The sequence below is a fragment of the Gallus gallus genome, chromosome 28 (genome assembly GCF_016699485.2).
Source record: "Gallus gallus isolate bGalGal1 chromosome 28, bGalGal1.mat.broiler.GRCg7b, whole genome shotgun sequence".
Lineage (NCBI taxonomy): Eukaryota > Metazoa > Chordata > Aves > Galliformes > Phasianidae > Gallus > Gallus gallus.
Window position 1 is genome coordinate 3,154,570 of NC_052559.1, and position 10,548 is coordinate 3,165,117.

The window sequence follows — 10,548 nt, forward strand, 5'->3', positions numbered from 1 at the left end:
ACAGCTGGGTCACCAGCAGACAGCTGCACAGGGCAGGGGGAGCTGCCTGCGGCTGGCTCTGCACAGGGCTGGGCTGTCCCTTTGCAAAGCTGGCCCAGCTCTTGCTATGCTCGGTGCCATCTGGGCCCAGCAGAAGGGTGTAAATCCAGGACTGCATTTAGGCCAGGCCCCAGAGCCCCCTGTGCTGCCTCCGGGCCTCAGAGCTCATGGGCAGCCCAAGATGCACCTATGAGCATCAGACACCACCACTAAGCTTTACCCTAATGCACTTTGCCTGGCATTTGCCAGGAGCACACGACCAGCTGTGGATGTACAAACCCTCCCATGCGCACATCCCACTCTCACTGCAGGGCTGCTTCCCATGGGCGCTCTGTGATGCTGACATAGCCTCACCTGAGCAAGCCTATAAGGTGAGGAAGGCTGCAGCCTCCCCAGGAGACAGCCTGCAGCCACCAGGAGACCCAGCCCTCTGGATATGCATCTGTCCCAGAATAGCATGGGTGTGGAAAACAAGACCACAGCATTCCCAAATCACCTGGTGCACAGTGTGGGGCGCACAACACCTCCACCAGCACCGGGGTCAGGGAGATGCACTGCCTGCCTCGAATCCCTGCAACAGAAGAGGCAGCAGCTCACACCTCATGCAGCCCAGTGCTTCCTGAAGTGCTCACTGCTTCCTCTCTCCTGCCAGCACTGCACGGTGACACGCAGCAAGGAGCCTGCTTTCTGTCCCCACCTCAGCCCAGGTAGGTCACTGCCACCTCCAGACACATTCTTCTCATTCTCCAATCCACAGCTCTGTCACAAACTGTCAAACACACCCAGGTATTTTGTCTCTCTCTCCTTTTTTTTTTTTTAATCAGCTGTATTTTAAGTAACTTTGAAATACATTATTTTTTTTTCTCCTCTCCAAAATCTTGTTTTTCCTGTATATTATTTGATCACAATGAGATTTGGCTGGTCCTTGCACTGACGCACGCCCAGTCCTGATGTTAACAGTGGAAAAGTCTGTTCAGAACTGCAACAGGGAGATGTAAAAAATACAAAAAGGACCAGGCAAGTATGCTTTTAGCTGCAATCCTGCAGCCAGCCCCTCAACGACCCACAGGCTGGCAATGCACAGAGAGGGGTGTTGGCCACGTTGAAGCCTGGAGCTCCCAGCATACCTGCACTCAGCATGCCAGGAGGGCTCGGACAAGCCCAGCCTGCCCTTGGGTGAAACCAGGCTGCTCAGCACAGCAGTCTCTGGAGACCTTACCCTGTAGTTTTCCTCAAATCATGCATAACGTCTCATTGAGCTGAAACGTCCATTTATTTAAACAGCAGTAATAATTTAAAATTATAAAAACCCCCTTTCAGTGTCGAGTATCAGAAGGGCAAGGTTGTAAAGAAAAATAAATGGGACTCGAGATGGAGGAGGGGGGGAAGGAAAGGATAATAGGGTCTGTTTCAAGAGTTCATTTGCTCAGTGACAACTATTTGCCCTCCCCAGGTGAAGATCCTGGGAGGGAGGCAGTATCATTATGCTTTCATTTTTCAGATTTCAATCTCCAAAGCAGAAGAGATAGTATCTAAGGGGAGGAGGAGGAGGAGGAAAAGCAATAATAATAATAATAATAATTATTATTAAAAAAAAGGAATCTCAAATTCAAAACCTTACAAACAACCTTTCCATTCAGAATTGCAACCACTAGCTCAGTGCCTTAGGTTTCCCACCTGTAGAGCACTGCAGCCTTTCACTGCAACTGTTAAAAGTCCACGTGGCAAAGGGATGAATTTTATTAACAGACAGAGCTCTTTCCCCGTGACAGAACTTGAGGCTTCTCATCTCTGAAGGATCCAGAGTCTCCATGTCTTCAGAACTCAAAAGGGAATTCTGGGGGTGCTGCTTCCCCCTTGCTACCCTCCCCTCGCTCTGCTCTGGAAGCCCCTTTTGCTGCTTATGTTGGCTGGGGAGGGAAGGAGGACAATGGACAGACAGGGCCCCAGGGACAGAGGGTTGGATTAAGATTCATGAGTTGTTCGATGAGTTTTCGTTACTTGGTGAGCTGGAAGAAGAGGAGGAGGATGATGATGAGAAGTTCATCCCTGTGAGTCCAGGGGGGTTTGTAGCAGTGTTTTGTCCACTTAGGCTCTTCCGGCACACAGGACACGTGTCATGCTATGGAGAGCAGATAAAAAGCCAAAACAAGAAATAAGGGAAACTGGATTATAAACAATACAGGAGCAGTTCTCAAGGAAAAAGCTGAAGAATACACTCCTGTTCATGCTTAGGCCACATCATGAGGGTGTAAAAAAAACCATTTACAGAGCAAAACAGTACCACCAGAAAACATCCAAGTGCTACAAAACCCAAGAGACCCAGGCAGAAGGCACTAACCTGCTCCAGCCAAGGGACTATACAGCTGTTGTGGAATAGGTGATTGCAAGGTAACTGTCGGACATTCTCCCCCACTGTATAGTCTTCTTTACACACAGGGCACTCTAACCCAGAATCTGTATTGTAAATGGAAAGCAAAACACAGCTGAACAATAAAGCAGAAAGCAAAGTACCTTCGCCATCACCTTTGCCCTTTACCCTCCTAAACAGCTCTTGTGGTTTCTGCCCCCTTTCCTGCTTCATCTTTGCAAGGGAAAAGCTTGCTGCTTTGTAGTCTCTACCACCATCACTCCCCCTTCCACTGTCCTGGGTTTGCATCACTGTTCCCTTCCTCACAGTACTGCCATACAAAACATCCTCAATGAACAGATGTGTGTACGCATGCACATACCTGTGACAAAGCATCCAGCGTTTGATTTGCATCCCTCCAACCAACAAACTCTCATCCAGCTTACAGTAAAGCCTGGTAGAGCTGTCAGCACATCCAAGCACAGAGCTGCAGCCCTGCCCATCACTGTGCATGTGCTTTTTCAACTCTATTCACACTGAAATTCTTTGGAACAGACAGTTTGCCTCCCCAGGGCAAATCCAACCAGTCTACTCTGCCCTATCCTTTGCATGAGTATAGCAGAGAGCAATAATTCAGCTTTCTCCCCACTTTGAGATGTTTTAGGCCTCAAAAGGTACTAGCAGACAAAATTAAAATCACAAGAAAGTGTTTAAACAGAATTTTCACAGACCTCTTTGTGAACAGTTCGCTGGAGGAGATATACACACCTACGTGTTCCTGTGTGATCTGTACCGTGGGGAGGGCCTGGATCTTTTCTTTGTCTGCTGGCGGTGGTCCAGTGTTTTCAAACTGATTTAGTAGCTGAAAAAACAATAGGCCACAGAAGGCAGAAAGATGTGAGCTCAGCAGCACGCAGAATCTATTCATTTATCAAACTAGGGCACTTGAATCCAGCATCCCCTGCACTTTGGACCTCATTTCTACACCTTCACTGACTTGTTCCTGCTGCAGCACAATGGGTGCTGACAGCTTAGTGAGCACTACCCAAGACGACCTGAGGCTCCATTGTAGTGCTAATTTTACCTGTGTAATAATTGCATCCAGGCCGTTAGCACCCCAGGCATAGTCCATTGGATTTGAATGCAAGACTCCCCTTTAAGAAGAAGAACAACAATTAAATTCAGGCAGAAGTATGAGCAACCTCAGAAAGAACAGTTGAGCTTCAACTCACCAAGGACCAAGTCCTAAGTTTGGTATTGTTGTAGGTGCAATAATACCATTGACCAACTGCTGAATGATTCTGAAAGACAAGAAAACCAGGGTTAAACAAGAACCTGCATCTGCTAGCTCCTAGTTCAGAAGTCTGACATGGAAAGAGTGACTAAATGCTGTCACATCATCAAAAAGAATGAGAGGGAAAAAAATAAACTGGTTATTCATTGACACAGAGAAAAGACTGAATGCTTTATCCAGATGGAATTTCTGACAGAGACAGCAAGAGTGCCTACAGGATGCTTGTAAAGAAACTGCAGTCTTGTTCTCTAGAGTTTCATGTTGTTTTTTCTCACAACCAGTATGACATTCTCACACTATCCAGTGATGACCAGGAAATGCTCTCTCAATGTGTGTTGAAGGGTCAAACCTGCCAGCCTCACTGCAGCTTAGGTTGTTGTGCTCAGGTAGAAAAGCCCCTAAAACTCAAGGCAAGAGCGTGGCATGTTGAGCAGAAGCCTGAGCTCACAGAGGGCGCAGCTGGGCATGCATGCAAGACACAGCTGTACCTATGAGCAGCCTTACACTTAAACAGAGGAATAAGAGATGTTTGTGGTGAACTCATCAGTGAAAAAAAACAAGGCTTTCTGCACAAGAACCCCAACAGCTGTTCTTACCCCTCCAGTGTGGGAACACCCTCGTGCCTGCCAGCAGCACGCCGTGTGGCGAGACGAGCCCGGGGCTGCCTCGCACCATACCGGTGCCGGGACTGATGCTCTCTCTCCCTCCGGTTCTCAGAGTCTCTGTTGTCTTCTGACTGCACATTGGACCCAAATGGAATCTCAAAGCCATCATCGAAAATCCCAAAGGCAAACTGGCCATAGCCCTGCGGCAAAGTGAACAAGTGCTGATCCACGTTCTGGGAGGGAGAGAATTTGAGAGCAGATTGTGATGAGAACAGAAATAAATGAACTTTGTGGTCTTTCCCCAGCCTCCCAACAGTGACTTGTGTCTTCAGAGCCCTTGGCCGATATAGGTGCTCAGTGCATGCTCAGAAGTAGCTGAGGGGGGAACAGAAACTCAGACTTCCCTGGTTCCTCTGTAGCTGCTGCATGCTACTGCACAGCAACACACCCAGCCAGCTCTTTAAATCCCAGCTAAGCCCCCCTCACAACAACAACAAGACACAGATGATGGTCCTATCAAAAATATTACATGCAGAGATTTCAGGAGCAGCACATGGATGCCATTAATACCTCCTCCCCCATATTTAGTCAAAACCTAGGGAACATTTAAACAATACATGAATGGAAAGACACCCCAGACAATTCAATGGCAAGGAAGAAAACCTTTGAAGAGAGAGAGAGGACTTACCTCAAAAGGATGCCTATTCTGATCACTGGTTGATGCAGAGGAGCTAGTTTCATTCTCGGTGTTCCTGAGAAGAAAGCAAGCAGTGTTAAGTGTCAGAAGGGTGTTGTGAAAAGATTTTCCCAGCAGAGGGAATCGAGGGACGTGAATTTGACACGATGAGCAAACAGCAAAGCTGCTCATAACAGCACACAGGAAGTTAGTCAGAGCTGAAAGGAGCCACAGAGGTCAGCTCACCCGCCCTTCTGCTCTGGACCTACAGAGATCAGTCTGCCCTCAGATGCTCATTTTCTCCTTGTCCCAAGGAATTCTCATTTTTCACTCTCTGCAACCCTCATCACTCACATCATCATCATCCATCTTTCCCCACCCTCTCAGATTCCAGTTTGATGAAGTTAGGGAAAAGTGACTGATCCACCAAGCAAAGATTCCCTGCACAATCCACCTCAAACAAGTCAGCTGGTTCCCTGGGGCACCAAGAAGAGAAGATTTAAGGTACAAACCCTGACCACTATGACCCAGATGTGCTTAAGTCTAATCCTGAGTCAAAGGAACTTCTCTATTGCAAAACATGTGACCAAATGGGAAAAACTCTTAATGCCACCAGGCTTCTGCTTTTGGATTGCTGCAAGAAGGTTTGCTACTCAGTATCCAGGTCTACACTTTGACATTATAGGTAACAAAACCCAAAAGGTTCAGCAATTAAGAGACTCTCTCCAAGGTCACAGCCAGTCACCAACATAGGAAGGATCACCCAGGGCTGATTTTCCACCTCTGGGTTGGTGCAGTGAGACAAAACATCACCTTCTCAGTACAGAAACCTCAGTCTGTGAAGACCACCCCAATGCCAGCTTTAAAAACACGCATCTAAGACACATCCCAAGCTGTGTGTGTGCCAGCCTGATTCTGTGCTGTTCAGTCTGACCACTGGCAAATGCATCTGAAACACTTGGGCACTTTCACTCTTGCCTATTCTGACACTGACAGAGAGCAGTGCCACTGCTCAGTCATCAGTAAAACATGTGAATACAGATCTCAGCTGCTTCAGTGCAGAGTCCAAAGTCTCAGTCAAGGTGTAGTGCTACTACTACTTCAAACCATGTTACATACAGCCCCCATTTTGCAAATTCCTCTTCTTGGACAGCTGGAATAGAACTGTAAGGAGCCTACAAAGATCATCAAGTCCAACTGCCAGACCTCCTTCAGGGCTAACCCAAAGTTTGGGCCCACTATTGAAGGCATTGCCCAAATGCCTCTCAAACACTGAGAGGCACAGGGCACCAGCAACACCTCTAGGAAGCCTCATTCAGCAAAGAAATTTCGTCTGATGCCCCATATGAACTTCCCCAGCACATCTCTGTGCTGCTCCCATGCATCCCACTGTTGGTGAGCAGGGAACAGACCTCCCTCAGCACTTCCCCAGCTGCAGAGAGCAGTCAAATCACTTCTCAGTCTCCGGTCCTCCAGGCTTGACAACCCAGGCATGCTCAGCCCCTCCTCACAGCACACGCCTGCCAGCCCTTCACCATCCTTCTCTGGATGCATTCAAGCATCTTAATATCCTTTTCATGTTATCTCTGCCCTGATGACTCAAAGCAGTTAAGAGTTATCACATGCCATGAGGAGAGCCTCTGACACCTTTTCCTGTTTGTTTTGAATCAACACATTCCTCCTGCTGCCCTTTACCACTGCTGATTTACCTGCAGATGCAGGCTGTGCATATTAAGCACTACATAACCATAGTAAAGAAAAACAGGCCAAACGTTGGCCAGAAGAACTACGACCTGTGCAGTATGTGACACTGTCTTTTACTTAGAAAAAGAGCTGAGTAGACTGAATGCACCCTAGAAACAGCCTCTGGGAGCAGCACATTACCTTGGCTCTTCAGGAAGTTCTTCAATAAAACCAGATTCACACCGTGGGCAAATGTAGTCCTACGGGAGAAGAAACACTGAATGAGAAAAGCAAGCAGTTGGCAAAACCCCATACCGTGATACAGAGAACACCACCTGGTAGGACAGCCCCCAGGAGCCTACCACATCTCCCCAGGAAAGCCATCGTGCAGCATCTTAAGTAGCAGCTTTATTTTGGGGATTAGATGCAAGATGTTGTATTTCTACCTTGTGGTGACACCACGGTTCACTTTTACTGCACAAATAACCAGAACAGAGGGGCAGACAGTGTGAAATCCCCCTAGATCAGACCAGTCTTATAGCAGAATGCAAAAAAATCCAAACAAATAGCCCACCTTGTACTTGTTAGGAAGGGAACTCTGCCCAAATTAAGATACTTGACTGACTAATTAGGTAGACAGAAGAACTCCTCTTACCACCTGGCTTGGGCACTTCTGTAACCCAGTTTTCAATCCCATTTAACTTTATTTTAAAGGGTAAAAATGGTTTGGCCAGCCAATGCAGATAGAACAGAGCTACTGTGAAAACTAAATTAAGAAGTACATCCACTACCAGTATGACTTGGCACAGATGGCAAGCAGAGACTGCAGAGCCAGAAGGACCCCCAAACCACCCATCACCCCACCAGGAAGGGAAACTGTGAAGCCTGAACCTGCTTTGAACTTGGATTTATATAAGATGTGGATAATACTAATTGATCCCCAGTACAGACAAAACATGAGGTAACATGTGATGCAGTTCAGAGTGAAGTGAAAGCCAACCCACCAGCTTTCCCAGAAGGGGAACACTAAAACACTGCCCTTTAAATATGTGTGTTTGTGGGGCTTCCCCCCTACCACCCCCCCAGGAGGCCAAAGCATCCTAATGAATGAGACAAGGAGGGAATCAGGCTAATTACAGCATCGTTCTCACTTAGGAAGAGCTTAATGGAAAGCTATGGCTGATGTCGTCTGGGGTTCCCAGCACTCAGAGCTCGAGGAGACACAAGTGGGTCATTCTGCAGCACACAATACCAGAATGTCACACTCCCACGCTCGGCGCTCATTACAGAGAGCTACTGCCACCCTTGTGGTTTTTAATACTGAAGACTGAATGTGACAGAATAAACAGCCTGTGTATTCAGGGCAGGATTCCTCAAGAGTTTGCTACAGTCACTCCCCCCCCTCAATTCGGCTAGGAATTTATACTTTGTGAGCACACTTGCAGCCAGAAGGAGGCCAGAGCACTTCAGCTCACCGAAGGGAATCACTTGGCTGTTTAGCACAAGGCAGCCACATGAGAAGAAGTGACACCACACGGCACCACTGAGTCACAAGAGGAAGCGACAGATGCTGCACCCAGCCCTAAACTGAGCCTAGTTCAGGGCTGCCATGGCACAGGGCCTGGGAGACACAAGGCCCCACGTAGAAACTTCACACCCTTGCCACTGCTGCATCCGAGTTGTCCTAAGGCACAAAGCAGAGTCAGTGCGCTCCCAGGAAGAGGAGAGGCTGACAGCTGTGTGGGCTTTGCTTCTCGAGGCATCAGACAGAAAAAAAAGTGAAACTCAAGCAAAATGCAGCAGGGCCAGAGATCCACTCAGCCCTGTTTCTGTCTGCCCAGCAAGATAAGGAAGCAGCAGACACCCTCCGGTTTCAAGACAGAGAAGCTGCTGCTCCCTCCTCTGGGCAGGGCTCCTTAGGATGGCAATTGTGAAATAACTCCATCCAGAGAATTTACACAATGTTTGATTTCAAGAACATTTCTGTACCAAATCACCAGCATACAGGAACTCCTGCACACTCTACAGGAAAACACATCAATTATCCCCGCAATAACCTCTTTCTGGCTTAATTTTCACCCATACATCATCAGGATACATTATTACACTCGACACACTTAAGAAGTCAGCCATGCAATCCTCTCACCTCTCCCATATAAGGGAGCTGCATAGGTTTGTTTTCTCTTTGTTTACGGACTCTGAATGTAGAGATCAGCAAATTCCTTTGCAGCTGGAACAGCACAAATGTCACAGCTCATTGTTTCTCAGGTTGTTTAAATGAATCCTTCCCCGGTGCATGCTATGCTACCTTCAGCAGCGAGAATTGGGAAGTAAAACCAGCAAGCTCGTATCCTGAAACAAGTCCGTTAACTATCTGCTCACGAGATCTGTGTCAATGAGAGAAGCTGTCAGCTCCCTGCCACAGCCTGATGCTTGCTACCAGATGTGCTCTGCTGGCCCAAACCCAACGCAGGGCACTGGAACACAAAGAAGTGACTCCTGCTCCTGGATTACGGCCTTTCAGCTCCTGAGCCACTTTCTCCAGCCGGGCTGTTTGCTCAGCAGAGACGTTATCAGCAGCTTCAGTGTTCAGACTCAAACACACGTTGCTCAATTGCCACCAAGGCCCACCCTCACCTAAGCACTGAGAGAGAGGGAAAGCACAGAGCGCATTTCAAACCCAAACTCACCCAATCGAAGCAACCACGGTAAGTAAACACCATACAGGCACGAGGGTGGCGACTTTTAGAACGCAAGGAACGATTAAAAAAAAGCAAAAGCGACGCCTTAATTCTGACGAGACGCTACGAAACGTTTCAGGACAGACTCAGTAACACCCGTGGGATCCTCGAATCAAAGCCAACCTTCGGCAGCTGAGCAGCCCGGTGTGCGAAGCAGTCCCACGTCGGCTGCCGCAGCAGCGCCGGGCTGCGTGCAGAGCTCACCCTCCGCCTGCCCCGGCCTCCGCCACCCCCGCACCGCCGGTGCCTCAGCGCCACAGCACGGGTAGGCCCGTACCCCCGGCAGAGGCCCCGGAAAGGCCCCGAGAGGCCCCGGCCGAAGCGGCACAGCCCGAGGCCTCGCTCAGCTCAGCGGGCCCAACGCGGAGCCACGGAACGGCGGGGGGCGGCCGGGTCCTTCGGAAGGAAGGGGGAAGGGAAGAGGAAGGAACGCGGGAAGGCAGCGGCGTTCCTCGGACCCGCCCGCCCGGCCCCGCGGCCTCCGCCTCCGCCTCCCCCTCCCGCTCAGCGCCCCCCAGTCGCCGCAGTCCCCACCGCCCCTCGGCCCCGGCCCGGCCCGGCCCCCCAGGCCTCATCCCCACGTGCCCGTCCCGCGGGGCTCTGCCCGCCCCAGCGCTGCCCTACGGTTCCCCCGACCCCGTCTTGGCCGCACCCGCGCCTCCTCCGACTCACGGGCAAACGGGGAGCGATCTCGGCCGAACAGCAGTGGCAGAAGAAGCGGCCCGGCTGCGGGGAAGCCTCCGCCATCTTCCCACCCCCCCCGCGCCGCCCCGCCCCGCCCGGCGACGCATGGAGGGGGAGGACGGCGGCCGAGAGGGGACAAAAAGGGACGGCGGCAGAAACGCGTAAAGTGGGTGGTGCTGAGGTGGGGGGCGTGGCTTCCCGAAAAGGGGCGTGGCTTGTCGGGGAGGCGGGGCCAATGGCGCTGTGCGGCGTGTGGAGCCGTAGGCGCGCTGCCGTCCCCATTCCCGTTCCAGATCTGTGCTTTTCATCTCGGTAATAAAGTCTAATAATGACTTTAATAAAGGCTAACGATTACTCAAAAGCCGAATAATTTCCTTATTAAAAAAAAGAAAAAAGACCTGGGGAGAGCCTGAGCCCATCACAAAGAGGGCAAAGCGGTTTTCCCGTGCAAATCCCCCATAGTCTTATAAAGATCG

The 10,548-nt window shown here is 49.9% G+C and overlaps 1 protein-coding gene across 3 annotated transcripts; it reads right to left on the minus strand.

Moving 5' to 3' along the window:
- Positions 1 to 1,293: 1,293 nt before the first annotated feature.
- RNF126 (ring finger protein 126) lies at positions 1,294 to 10,159 on the minus strand. Of its 3 annotated transcripts, none has more exons than NM_001006338.3 (9): positions 10,061 to 10,159; positions 6,849 to 6,907; positions 4,977 to 5,040; positions 4,280 to 4,521; positions 3,622 to 3,690; positions 3,474 to 3,543; positions 3,158 to 3,251; positions 2,381 to 2,496; positions 1,294 to 2,161 (listed from the first exon to the last, which is right to left on the minus strand). In NM_001006338.3, exons 1-9 carry the CDS (start codon positions 10,133 to 10,135, stop codon positions 2,012 to 2,014), a joined length of 939 nt encoding a protein of 312 aa, NP_001006338.3. In that variant the 5' UTR covers positions 10,136 to 10,159; the 3' UTR covers positions 1,294 to 2,011. The 3 variants fall into 3 exon arrangements, 2 of the variants coding, with proteins under 2 accessions (NP_001006338.3, XP_015155405.1); XM_015299919.4 differs by having other exon boundaries at positions 9,338 to 10,159; XR_001470415.4 differs by having other exon boundaries at positions 2,030 to 2,161; positions 3,121 to 3,251.
- Positions 10,160 to 10,548: the final 389 nt, after the last annotated feature.